The sequence below is a fragment of the Barbus barbus genome, assembly GCF_936440315.1.
Source record: "Barbus barbus genome assembly, chromosome: 5".
Taxonomy (NCBI): domain Eukaryota; kingdom Metazoa; phylum Chordata; class Actinopteri; order Cypriniformes; family Cyprinidae; genus Barbus; species Barbus barbus.
Window position 1 is genome coordinate 39,901,216 of NC_136733.1, and position 14,588 is coordinate 39,915,803.

General features: G+C 36.9%; 1 protein-coding gene across 1 annotated transcript in view; it reads right to left on the reverse strand.

Annotated features, from left to right (window-relative positions):
- Nucleotides 1-9,039, reverse strand: part of znrf3 (zinc and ring finger 3) — a 71,853-nt gene extending 62,814 nt beyond the window's left edge. The window contains exon 1 of the mRNA XM_079417445.1: nucleotides 8,576-9,039. Within this exon, the coding sequence (XP_079273571.1) occupies nucleotides 8,576-8,797 (222 nt within the window). The 5' untranslated portion in view covers nucleotides 8,798-9,039. The remainder of the gene's footprint in view (nucleotides 1-8,575) is intronic.
- Nucleotides 9,040-14,588: the final 5,549 nt, after the last annotated feature.

Below are 14,588 nucleotides of genomic sequence, written 5' to 3' on the forward strand. Positions count from 1 at the left end.
TGCTTGACTTGAATGAGAACGGTCTTAAGACTTTTGCTGAAGCTACCGGCGAGGTCAATCAAAAAGCAATGAGCTACACAAATGGCACTAAACATTTCTAAATGTGCTATACACCAATAAAAGGTCAAACTATAAGGGAAACAGATGTGAAAAACTTCAATCATGAATATAAAATATGACTTCAACTCAGCAAACTAAGCCTTGATTTAAGTGTGTTCTATCATGACCTAGACTTGACTTGAAACCTTAAATGAAAGCTTGAATCAAGTCAAGTCTAGGTCATGATGGAAAAGATTTGAATCCAGTTTTAAGCTGCAGGGTTGAAGTCATATTGTGTTACTGAAATCTGAAATTAAATCTCATCCTCAAGACATGATCCGAGACTTGAAGTCTAAAAGTTTTCTAAGACCCCTCGTCTAGATGACGGTCCCTGGAGAGTGAAGAGGAAAAAGAAACATATGAACAAGTGCTGAGGAAAACCTTCAAGTCTAGGCAGAGAAAAGACAAAAGGCGACATGACAGAGCGTCTAATGGCGTGATGAGTACAAGGCAGAGAGACAGTCAGACACTGAGCGAGGGAGAGACCGAAAACCAGAGATTGAAAGAAACAATGGCTCCGCGTTTTGGACTTCAGCCGTTCGTCAGCACATTCCTGAACGACAACAAAGCATGCCTGAGCCTCTGTGTGCGCCCAGAGCATTGTCATTTCATAACCCTCTGCCCCCACCGCAGCTTTTAGAGAAGGAGAGACTAAATGAAGCACACCAGCCTTACCATTGTGTCAATAGTAGCTTATGTATTGGGTTCCAAAAAGCCCCACATTTAACTCTCGGAACTCTCGGGGTGTAACCATAGCAACTGGAATGACGAGCTGTGATAAGCTAATCAATCTGCGTTGTCAGTCACCATCAGGACCGCTCTTGCCTCTCAAGTGAACATCCAGTCCTTGTAAATGACCTTTGATGGGCAAATAAATAGGGGTTCATGGAGAAACGGCGGAGCGATCTCTTGCGCCTTCGCAGGAAGCAATAGGAAAGTCTCTTCATGGAAAACACAACTAAAGAATCCATAGACCTGCGCCGGGTAAAACAGAGAATTTACTATTCATTTCTGCCTATTTGCCCCTTAAGAAAACAAACACTAAAACGGTGCATCAGAGGCAGACAGTGGTAAAAGAAGAAAGAAGTAGACAAAAACAGTTTAATCTTTTCTACTCCGGCAGAGGAAGAAAAAAACCAGCCTCAAATTACTTTGGCAAGGCTCTGAAAGGCCGACGGGTTAGCGGTTTGAGTAGATCGGTCTTAAAATACAGCTGCCACCACAAAACCAATAAATGGAAAAGTAGTCGTGCAGCACTTTTAACCTTTTAAACCCACGGTTGTTGCATATTGCTACTGTTGCTGTGGACAGGGAGGGGCCCGTGTTTTTGGGTACCCGCTGTCTCGTGGAGGGCCGCTCTGGACTCCCATGGGTTCAGTCTGTGGGAAAAGCATGCAGACTCTTTAGGCCAAACCAAGCTCTCATTATGGTCCTAATTTAAGCGCACAGCTACAGCGAGCTTTGAGGAAAGACGCTGTATCAATTACGCCACAGATCGTGGGCTGGCTTTAACAGATTTTGTAAGATAAAATTGAAAATATATAATAGTCCTAAAGTGCAGTTTATGCAATGAACCCAGAGCTCAAATTCTCAACACCACAAACAAGGAAAGTCGCCTCGTGGTCTGTTAAAAGAATAGTAGTTGCTTATTCGTTGACAATCGTGCATTTAGTGGGCACTTAAAGAGATAAAACACCTGCATGTTGGGCCCTATGATTTCTCTGATGTGGAAAACATGGCCGGAATCATAAAAATGGAATTTACTGTTTAACGCAGAATGTCACGGAATTTGCTAAATTCTGGATAAATAAATCAAAAGTAGGTTGGAAGACTTAAATCAAAACACAATACGGGTTAGGAACTTAAACAGGAAACAGGAACTTAAAGGTCTTCACAGCAACCTGTCAAAAAAAGTTTGGTTTAACTTGAAGAAACTTTGACAGAAATATATTACTTAATGTAACGATAGTACTACTACTATTATTATGAATAATAATATTAAATTGAATATTCTTAAAATTAAAACATTATTTTCCAGAATGTTTTTTACACACATTTTGCAGAGGGGAAAAAAGTTTATATATTTTTTTTATAAAATCAATTAATTAAGAGATGCTTTTGATTAATAATATTTAATGAAACCATTAAAATGGAAACCAGAAAATGAATGGAAAACACAGAATTTGGTCAAAATAAAACTGAATCTAAATTTATTTCACAGGGCCTTAAAAATCTTTTTTTTTTCTTCTAATACATTGCTGTTAAATTGTGTAAGTTTCATGATTACAATTAATTAGACATGTTTTTTGATTAATATTTTTTAATTTAACCATTAAAACGGAGTCTTGAAAAATTATAACGGAAAACAAACAGAATCCAGAGAAATTAAAACGGAAAAAAAATGGAATTTGGAAAAAAATAAAACCGATTTCATAGGGCCCTATCTTGTAATTACTAATCTGTATGAATTTCTTTTTTATGCAGAAAACAATGATACTTTGAAGAATGTTGGTTTGAAACAACATGAGTAAACAACAACAACTATCCCATTAACCTCTGATCATTGAGTCAGTGAGCTGAACTAGAGACTCATACCAGCCTGATTCATGAACAAGTCATTTAAACCAGTCTTGTTCATTGAACATCACTACTCGCACTAACTCATGAATGCTCAAAGGAGTACCGAGGCAGAGATTTCAGTGAACGGCAGCAAATTTCACATTTTGAAAATTTTGAATTTTGCAAGTTGTATGGACCAATTTTAGGACATTTTTTAAATTTCAAAGGCTCAGTTCCATTTAAATGCATCAAGATTGGAAAAGAGGGACCATAATAGTTCTTCAGAAATTCTACTTCTTAGTGCCACAGAAAGAATAATGTAATATGGATTAGAAATAGCACGATGATGATTAAATAACCACAGATTTTTCATTGATGGGTGAAATATATCTTTGAGAGAAACAGAAAAACTTACAGGGAACGTAATAATAAATGGTGTGTTTATGCATTAAAAGTGATGACTGGATCAGAATGGATCACCCGTTTCTCTGTTCTCAGGACCTTAAAGGGAGGAAGTTGACTATGCGGACTGAAGCTATGTCTTTCATGTGGTCACTTCCATGGTTCAGTGTCATGTCCCTCCCTTGAATTCCCTCAGTATCCTAAAAATTTAAGGTTCATGAACGATTTATCAAATTGCACAAGTCCCTGTGGCGATGCTATTTAAGCAGAGTGGGCATCTGGACCGCATTATGGAGAAGATTTCTCACAACCTTCAATGGACATTTATATGACAAGTGTCATATTTAAACCATACCATTAATATCACTTAAGAGTAACCTCAGGTCATCTTGAAGCATTGCAGTACAACAACAAAAAGCAAGACACCATAGAACACAAGCAAAGACTCACATCCCAACCAAATACATTCCACTTAAAAACAAACACCAGTCATTTTCCAATTACAACGCATTTCACTTCCACAGTTACCAGCCGTCACAGACAGGTGAGAACACGGTTACTTTCCCACATCCAGTTCTTAATGAAGACAGTGTTTAAAAGCAGCAGACTGAAGCGCTGGTTCTGCTGCAGGAGGTGATAAGGAGAGTCATCCATCAAGGTATTTTAGGTCAGTCATGTGTGGATATGACACTACGGTGAATGTGGAGATGGCATCATTCTAAATGCCGGCATGACAACATGTCATCACCTGCACCGCCAGCGCTCACACAGATCATTTCATTTCTCTTCTGTTTATATAAGGGACTTTCAGCAGTAACGGTCATGAACTACACACAATCACGCTCTTAGTTATGATGGTAGATGAGAGATAAATCTAAACTCGTCCGGTGTCATACAGAGAACAGTTGCTGTGACAGTCATTATCTTCCTGAAAAATGAAAGACAGGTGCAACTTATGACAACCACAACTGGCAATTATATAATAAGACTTGTTTAACTAACACAGGGTTTTTTTTAGTCCCATCAATAAGGCTCAAGTAGAAATAGCACTACACTATTTAGTTATTCCGATATCGCTCTTGCTTTTTATGCAATTTCGGGGTTGATAGTAGTGTTGCTTTCGTCAACGAAAATTGTGACTAAATATCGTCGTCAACGAACCTTTATCACGTGACGAAAACGAGACGAGACGCATCATAAATGCTGGTTATGTGACGATGACGATAATTAAATGTATAATGCAATATTGTTGACGAATAAAAACAAGACTAAATGTGGTTTACAAAATAAAAATGATGCTAAAATGTCTCTTCATTGACCAAAACGAGTCCAAACGAAACATTATTTCGTCTCGTTTAGTCACGTTATTATTAGGCGCGTTCGCAGAATGATCAGTTTAGACATCAAAGTACCGCGAGAGCGATTCGAAAGCATCAGGATCCGTCTGCTCTCTTATCGCTCTCGCGGTACTAGTTTTCCCCGACTAAAACTAGACTAAAATAGTCATGGTTAATTCTGACTAAAATGCTCAGACTTCTAGTTGACTGAAACTAGACTAGACTAAAAAGAGTATGAACGTGACTACATTTACATTTACGCATTTAGCAGACGCTTTTATCCAAAGCGACTTACATTGCATTCAAGTTACAGTTTTTACATTTTATCAGCTCTTGCTTTTCCTGGGAATCGAACCCATGACCTTGGCGTTGCTAGCGCCATGCTCTACTATTTGAGCTACAGGAAAGCTTAAAGACTAAAACTAATAAAAACTAAAGTGACAGCTTCACACAAAGACTAGACTAAAACTAAAATTAAAACAGGCCGCCAAAAACAACACTAGTTGATAGGACTTTTAATGTTTTTGTAAGCCTCAGCAAGGCTGCATTTATTTGATAAAAATACAGTAAAAACTGTAATATTGCAAAAAGTTATTAAAAAAATTAACTGCTTTCTAATTTCATATAATTCAATATAATTATTTTCCAGTGGAGGCAAAGCGGAATTTTCTGAAGTCATTCATCCAGTAATCAATGAACAATATGCAATGTCATCCTTCAGAAATTGAGTTCGTGCTCAATAAACATGTCTTGCTATTGTCCATGTGGAAAACAGCTGTGCTCCTTAAAATAATTGTGGAAACTTTTATTATTGTGGATTTTTTTTTTTTTTTTTTTTTTTTTTTCAGGATTCTTTGATGAATAGAAACTCAAAAAAAAAAAAAACAGCATTCATTTGAAAAAAAAAACAATTCTGTAACGTTAGAGGGATGTTTAGTGTCACTTTTCAATTTAATGCATCTTCACTGTATAAAAGTATTATTAAAAAAAAAAAAAAAAAAAAAAATGTACAGACCCCATACTTTTGAAAAATAGTGTTAAGTTATATTATTCCAAACTACCATTCAGCATTACACAATAAATATGAAAGTGAAAAGTCATCAAATCAACTGATGCTGAGGGTGAAAAACATGCACACACAATTTAAAATCATTCTTTATACATACAGTTTAACCTGCTGACATCCTTAAAACATTTAGAAGTTATAATTTCTGTGTAACAAAGTAAAAATCAAGGATAAAGCAAAGCAAAATAAAAATCCAAGTACCACTGGTTGAAAGCCAATACACTAAACTACAAACACTCAGAGTATGAAGGACAAAGCTATCAAAACATACAGCAAACCTTCATTGTTTACAACGTGCAATGTTCCGGGTCTAAACTTTAACACAAACTGTAATCACAAGACTTTGCATTTTACAAAAACAATATTTCAGCCAATTAAAATGTATCAGGCATCAGTATACGGGACTTTTGAAAACCACCACTGCCAAAATCAGTTCAGTCCAAACATGAAGCTGCATTTCAGGTTAAATATTGTAACCTTTCAGCCTTTGAAAAAAAAATTAAGCCAAAATGCTCAAAGCACTTCGATTTCTATAATAAATGCATGTAAAACCCATCAGCTAACTAGTCTCCGCTGGAGAACAGGCCAAGAAACTGGCAGCAGGAACCTAACACTATATTCAAAACACAATCAGCACGACCTTTCCAAGAGAGAAACCACAACTACAGTGTGTAAGAATTACTTAAAAAGACACTGATTTTCATGCAATGAGAAGACAAAATTGAGGCAATCGAGGTTCTAGCCAAGGGGAACATTGGTTTTGTGTATTAGCCAAGAAAAGTCACTTTTCTTCCTGCCCCATAAGGTAGAGTATGTAGCAAATTGAGTTAATTTGTTTGCTTTGGCCCTGATGGTACTCCAGGCTCTCCTTTTTTCACTCAAGGGAAAACTGACAAGGATGTACCAGAGCTAGTTTTCTAAAAGTGCTTGATATTTCACCTGCATTATTAACTTAATTGCATTCTCAACAGTCAACACCCAACCAAAAACTTGTTTATAATGAAACGGCCATCACATCAATGCAAAACACGGCCCAAACGGAAACTGCGAACAGCATCTTACAGGATAACTACCATGTTTACAAGCCATTTGGACAAATAGGCACAAGGAAATGTTTGTGCAAGAATGCAGAACAAGAATTCCACAACTATCATGTAAAGCAATTACTGATTCTCTTCAGATGTCAAAAACATTTCAGTCTTCATATGGTTCTTATTCAACCAGCTTCACAACAAAACTCTCACATCTCAACACCATTCAGAGCCAAATGAAAGCATGAAACTGCTGAGAAGCTGACATGGAATAACGGCATTGCTGAGGAGAAAATCGTGAAAGATACATAAGAAAATGAGAGAGAAGCAAAAGATCTTAAACATCGAAGCACGCAATGATTACAGCGTTCGCAGGAACGTATGATTCCAACACTACCTTGGCCTCTGCGACAAAAGCTAAACTATATGGCAAACCTCAAAGTCTTCTCAACGTAAAGCTGAGGTCTGTCATCGCAGCAGGGTTTAAAGATAGAGCCAAACGGCCCGTGCTAAATGTATGCATGGCCAGTCTAAATATCTAAACCACTAAATCTCTCATTTCACCCCACTACAGAGAAAGCACCTCCTCAGCCGTCGCTGAAAAACGATGATCACCACTTGCCATTTTGAAGAATGTGATACTCACTAATCCTAAACATGGGAACGTTCTAACATTACTAAGCACACAACTGTAAACACACACTAGCGAATGATGTGGGACGGACACAGCAGACCTGCATGTAAAAAAAGCCTGTACTTTTCATTTTTCTACACTAAAACCACAGGGAGGACTGTATAAGAAAAGCACAGCAATAGTAGAAGCCTACTGGATGCTTAAGCGATACTTTTGACTCCACATACATTTGTGCATTCATCAGAAAGCATTTGCATGCATGCATCAGGCATTCGCTTTGATCTGCATCATCGCATCCCTTTCACATTAACCATAACTTCCCACAGTGCACTGCAGCCAGCAGCGTTCAACTCTAAGCAAGTGTTTAAGGGACAGATTATTCCTCTTGGCGTGGCATTCAATAACGTCTTGCTCTTTGAAGCCTGTTCTGTTTTCACAAGAAAGAGGGGGGGGGGACAAACTTTCAACAAATCATGAAAATGGGCGCTCTTTAGAAGCATTGGAAAACCCTCCTTAGACAACACAAATAAGAGGAATAAATCACACGTAGGTGTGATGGTTCATGAACGATTTATCAAATTGCACAAGTCCCTGTGGAGATGCTATTTAAGCAGAGTGGGCATCTGGACCGCATTATGGAGAAGATTTCTCACAACCTTCAATGGACTTTAAACAAAGGACATTTATATGACAAGTGTCATATTTAAACCATACCATTAATATTACTTAAGAATAACCTCAGGTCATCTTGAAGGCATGCACTGATTTCTACAGGATTCTCACAGCTCATTAATATTTACCTGATACTTTTAGCACCACTAGAACAATTATATTTACTATGGAAATGAACAAAAGTTATAGGACTTCTCCAGTCATATCTGCTTACTGCATACCTTTTTAACATGTATTTATATAGATACATTTTAAACACATTGTAAGCACATAAGCATATTTCAGAGATGAGCATATGCTGAAAAAAATATAAAAAATTTGTTTAATAACTTTTAATAATTCCCAGCATGTATAAATCCTTGATCTTTCCAAGTTTTCATTGATTGCGAGAATCCTAAGCAACACTGGCATTACAACGCTGCAAAAGATCTGGGAAATGCAGTTATTAAAATCGATAACCTTTGACACATGTTTACCGCTGTCATCTGCGCTACCAAGTTTACACCGTGTTTGTTTCTGCACGCGCGCTTCTGCAGCACACAACAACACCATTCATAAAAGTTGTGCATCCTAGGAACTTTTTTGCATGTTTTGCGAGACCAGAAGCCATTTTGCGAGCGCATATTATTCTCTGGGCTTGTATCATCATCCTCGCGCAGTGAAGTGCAACCCCACACCCCCTTAAAGACAGAGAAACAAAGTAGCGGAGAGCGAATGCACCGCACAGAAAGCGTCAGATCCCCATGCGAGTGCACCCATAGAGACGGAGACGTACTTGCACGATATCGCCCTCTGCGCTGATAGTGGCCCCGGCTCTGGAGAAGCGCCCTCGCAAATCTGTCGTGTAAGTGGTATAATCCCCATTTGGGCTCGACTCAAAAAGCACAACTTCCACAAAGGCATTATCCTTGGCTAGGACGCTTCCCAAGACCCAAAACAGCACCAAGACCACCGAATCAGCACCACGAGCGACCCCACTCCTCGGTAAAATCATCATCTTGCCGGTTGGATCAGCGCCGAGCGGAACATAATTTCCAAGGGTCTTCAAAAAAGTGTTGATTCAGAATCAAATTTGAGAGGAGAGCGCGTCCTCCCAAAAAACACAAACAACAAAAAAGGAGGGGGGAAAACAAACCGCAGTGGATGGTACGACGTGAGAATAGCGATCATTAAAAATGAAAGTTTGTCCTTGAGAAGAATGTCGTGTTCATTGCAGCCTGAACTATCGCTGCTGCTCGCGCTCTCTGTACAAAGCGGATCTCCTTTGATCTGAACACGTGATTCCTTCATTTATTTCCACAAAGGGTTAACCCCACCCACCGATCTTCCTGACCCTCTCCGTTCTAGTGGTTGGGATTTTGATTCATCCAAGTGACTCGGTTCTTTTGAATCACTTAGTGTAAACGATTCATTCAATGACTCACGAGTCTTTTTCAGGTCGAGTTATCTTTCTCTTATTTAAATATGTGTCTCTACAAATCAAGAGAGAGCATTTAAGGGTAAGCAGAATTTCTCACAATTTGTAACTAAGCAGAAATACGTTTTTCTCCATTTGTCAGCTGCTGGGCATAACATTTTCTCAAGCTATTGAACAATACAACAAAATAGCCTAAATAAATTAGGAGTTACATTAAAAACAAAGGTCTCATAGGGGGTTTCCAAAACAATGCCACATAAGAACGATTCAGTAAATAGAACCGTTTTTTCTTAGTATGACTTTGAAGAACGTTTTAAAGATCAAAAGAATCTTTATCTGTTATAAAAAACCTTGAATGGTTCTTCGTGGAGCCATTGATTCCAATAAAGAACTTTTATTTTCAAGAGTGTACGTCATTGTAGGTGCATATGGTTATTTTTACTTATTCATAACTCTTATTATAACCGTGAAGAAAGAGAAACTTCAGCCAACTAAAATATGAGATTCGTTCATTTCAAAGACTCGTTCGAAGGAACCGATTCGTGAACGTCTGTTCCACTCCACTGAATCGTTAAGGAGGAGCGACACATTCTAGATGATTCATACGCAGAAATGTGCATATGTAGAAATAACTTTGAAGTTAATTGTCATTTCGTTTATACTATACTCACAAAAACGTTTTATTACCTTTGCTGGAAGATAGATAAACATGTCCCTTGGCTGTAACTAGCCGACTGTGATGCAACTTGTTGAACTTTGTGTGGACGACCTTAAAAATAAAACTATTAACCTTCTGAGAATTATTTAGCATTCACTGGAGTGAGTTTCACTCGTTCAATAGGCTTTTTGATGCACTTTATATTTGTCTGTCAAGTATTCACATCTGTGTTTCTGAGAGAATGTTTTAGATTACATGTGGGCTTTAAATCACATTTGATAGAACAGAGAGGTTAATCTGTAAAATGTGCTTTGATTAGGTCATATGCACATAAAAATGCACATAAAATAGGTAGTGGTTCATTACTATTATTTACACTTTAAGAACTGGGATCTCTGGGAAACATAAGACGACAGGAATTTTTATTTTTTTTGCGGTGCAGCACTTTTTGATTATCAAAATGACCCTCACATTAAAACGAGTTAAAGCCTTTGATTGACGAGGAATGAGACAAACTCAAAGATTCACTTATATGGTGCCTCAACGCTTCAAAAATAAAAGCAGCTTTGACCTTCAAAGGTTTGACCTTGGATTGACAGCAGAAGTGCAGTCGCTTGTAATCACTTTGGACTGGATCCATCTCATCTGAGGAAGCTCATGTTTACAGTAAAAATCTGTTTATGTTCCAGAGCAGGCCTTGGTTTAGTGCGACTTTGAAAATAAATGTTGGAAAGATGACCATTTAACAAGAAATAAAAAGCTGGAATCTGAAATAATGTATGTACTCATGGATAAGCCTCTTTAAATTTGAGGTGTCATATTTTTACGTGGCTTGGGAAGTAGTAAAAGTTGCATTAAAAAAAAAAAAAAAAAGGCCCAAAGACATTATATTAGTGCGCAGCAGGACTATTAGAGTTAACTAAAACTAAAACCATAACACATTTTTTGTTACTTGAAATAAAATAAACAGTAAGTTTACAATAAGCTTCCATTTGTTAACATTAACATGAACTAACAATGAAAAAATACTTCAAAAGAGTTTATTAATCCTAGTTAATGTCAATATCAATGTTTACTAATGCATTATTAAAATCAAAAATTGTATCTTTTAATATTATTTAATGGGCCTGAACATGAACTAACAATAAACAGTTGTATTAATGTTAACAAAGATTAGTAAACACAGTAAAAAATGTCTTGCTCCTTGTTAGTTAATGCATTAACTATTGTTAACTAAAGGGGCCATATTGTGAAAAAAAACCTGAAAAAAAGATTGTATATAATATAAATATATAAATAAATATATATATATATATATATATATATATATATATATATATATATATATATATATATATATAAAATAACCTGTTTTATTTCATCTTGTTGCCAAAGCAACGTTTCTCATTTTATTTAGTTTATCTTGATTTAGGCTACTAAAATAACTAAAATTAAAACTGGTATAAAAATGTATGAAAACGATCACACATATAAAAAACGAATGACTAAAATGCTAACAAAATTACTGAATTATATATATATATATATATATATATACAGTCATCATGGCCAAAAATATTGGCACCCCCAAAGAAGGCTGTGGAAATGAATCTGCATTGTTAATCCATTTGATCTTTTATTTAAAGAATTCACAAAAATATAACCTTTCACAGGATAATAAGAATTTAAAATGGGGGGAAATATCATTATGAAATAAAAGTTTTTCTCTAATACACATTGGCCACAATTAACGGCACCTTTTTATTCAATAGTTTTTGAAACCTCCATTTGCCAGTTTAACAGCTCTAAATGTTCTCCTATAATGCCTGATGAGGTTAGAGAACACCTGACAAGAGATCAGAGATCATTCCTTCATCCAGAATCACTCCAGATCCTTTAGATTTACAGCTCCATGACGGTGCTTCTTCTCTTCAGTTCACCTCACTCATTTTCTACAGGGTTCAGGTCAGAGGACTGGAATGGCCAGCAGAAGCTTGGTTTTGTGCTCAGTGACCCATTTTTGTGTTGTTTTTGAGGTTTGTGTTTGTATTATTGAACGGTTGGAAGATCCAAACATGGCCCATTATAAGATTTCTAATAGAATCAGTCACTTATTGATTTTTTATCTGTAGGTATTTGATAGAATCCATGATGCCATGTGTCTAAACAAGATGTCCAGGACCTCCAGCAGAAATATAGGCCCACAACATCACAAATACAGCAGTATATTTCATTGAACACATGGGGTACTTTCTATCCCTGTGTTCACCAAACCCATCTTGAGTGTTTGCTGCTAAAAAGCTCATTTTTTAGTTTAATCTGACCATAGAAGCCAGTCCCATTTGATGTTCCAGTCGTGTCTGATAACTGAATATGCTGGAGTTTCTTTTTGAATGAGCTAGGATACATTTTCTTGGAGAAGCTAGGAGAAGGTTTTCTGACCCCGAGACTCAACTATTTTCTGCAATTCTCCAGCTGTGGTCCTTGAAGAGTCTTTAGCCACTCAAACTCTCCTTCTCACCGTGCATTAGGACGATATAGACACACGTCCTCTTCCAGGCAGATTCATAACATTTTATGTTGATTGGAAATTCTTAATTATTGCCCTGATGGTGGAAATGGGGATTTTCACTGCTCTAGCTCTTTTCTTAAAGCCACTTCACTAATTTGTGAAGCTCAATTATCTTTTGCTGCACATCAGAAATATATTCTTTGGTTTTTCTCATTGTGATGGATGATTAAGGGAATTTGGGCTTTGTTTTCCCTCCTATTGATATTTCTGTGAAACAGGAAACCATGGCTGGATAATTTCATGTTCATAATCACCCTGGAGTGCTCAAAATTGTGAATATGAATGGGAATATACTTCAGAGATATTTTACTCAGAATTTCTAGGGGTGCCAATAATTGTGTCCAACGTGTATTTGAGAAAAACATTTATTTCATAATGATATTTCCCCCCCATTTTAAATTATTTTTATCCAATGAAATTTAGAAATATTTTTGGTTACACTTTATTTTAATGTGTCCCTGCTACAGTGTAATTATACATTTAAGTGCCGAGTAATATTATTGAAGTACATGTATTTACTCTATGGTTAGGGTTAGGATTAGGGTTTGTTTTAGGGTTACTTGCATGTAATTATGCGTAATTTATTGTTATTTTAATAGTAAGTACATGTAACAAGGACACCGTAAAATAAAGTGTTACTATATTTTCTTGTGAAAATCATTGATTTCTTACAGTATACAAATGCACACACACAGACTTTTTTGTTTTTGTCAGTTTGCCCACATTAACTGATAAATGATGCATATATTCTACTTTCGATGAGCATTTTTGTGTTGTCACGTCAAAGTTTGATTTTATTGAATTGTTCTGTGTTTGCCCGACCAATGTAAACACGTTCTTCATACAATCAAAGACTATGAATTGACATTTGCAAGCAATAATCTCCCAATATATTCAAAAGGCGAGTCTTTTTGAAGACACTGGCTTTATGAAAACCAACTGCACAGCTCCTCAAGGTCAGGAATGTATCAGGAAGAAACAACGGATCCCAAAATGGCCAACATATGTTCTGATTCAAGCCAGGAAAACCCAAAAGAGCTCGCAGAATGCTAAAGAGGCTGGTTTGCCTACAGCAATGATTTACAGATCAACTCTCAGCTGATGATGTCATCGAAGCTGTGTGCTAACGATCTGGAGGATGAGGAGAGGAACGGCTCTCCATCTGTTTCTTGAAGAAGACCCTCAGCTGTAATCTATAAAAGTACCACAGGATGAGGAAAACTGGCGTCTCAGTTTGTTCTTCCGAGCTTCGTAGCTTGCATGCACAGTCACTTGTTCATCACGATAACATTGCATCATTTTAGTCGAAGAAGAATCTCATTTTTGTGGGCAGGGTGGAGTAGGCCTGTCTCTTTTCAGCACCATGCAAACATCTGCGTACAGACTGTTAGGAGAAAATAAAGGCCGACCGAAAAGTGTAAAAGGTGCCACGAGTTAAACAATAGTTGGCTCGGTGGCTGTAATGTTAAACAATCGTAAAAATGCCATGTTTACTATCTCTCCCAGTGTCATTTCCATGTGAAATCGTATGCAGGCCCTCAAGGGTTGATAAACAAAGAACCTCCTCTGTTTTCATTGATCCGTGTCCTGAGAGAGAAACACAAATGGCTAAACTCCTCTGATAAGCAGAAGACTTTATAATAGCGCTATTGTTCCGGACACAGAAAATGTGTGTTTGCTGTCGAAAATAAAAGCAAAATACGGATGCAAAGCATAAAAAGAGCAGAGTTTCCCAAGCTTGCATTCGTGTAAAGGTCATACATTTAATTCGATTTCAAAAGATTTGCGAGGAGAAGACAGCAGCTTGTTTCTGTGTGTTTCTAAGTTCAAAAGACACAATTACGATGATCCATTTACTCAGATTTTAGCTCAGGTTTTCTGTTAGAACTAAGATGACACACTGTTCACTCTCTCAGTGCAAATGCATTCATTACTTTGTCTATTAAAGATGTCCAGCAGTGTGCAAGCATACACTGGCATACAAAAGTTAGGGGTTGACAGTTTTTTTTGTTTTTTTTATGCTTAAGGAAGTCACTTACACTGCATTTATTTGATCAGAAATACAGTAAAAACATTAATATTGTGAAATATTTTTACCATTTCAAATAACTGTTTTCTAGTTTAATATATTTTAAAATGTA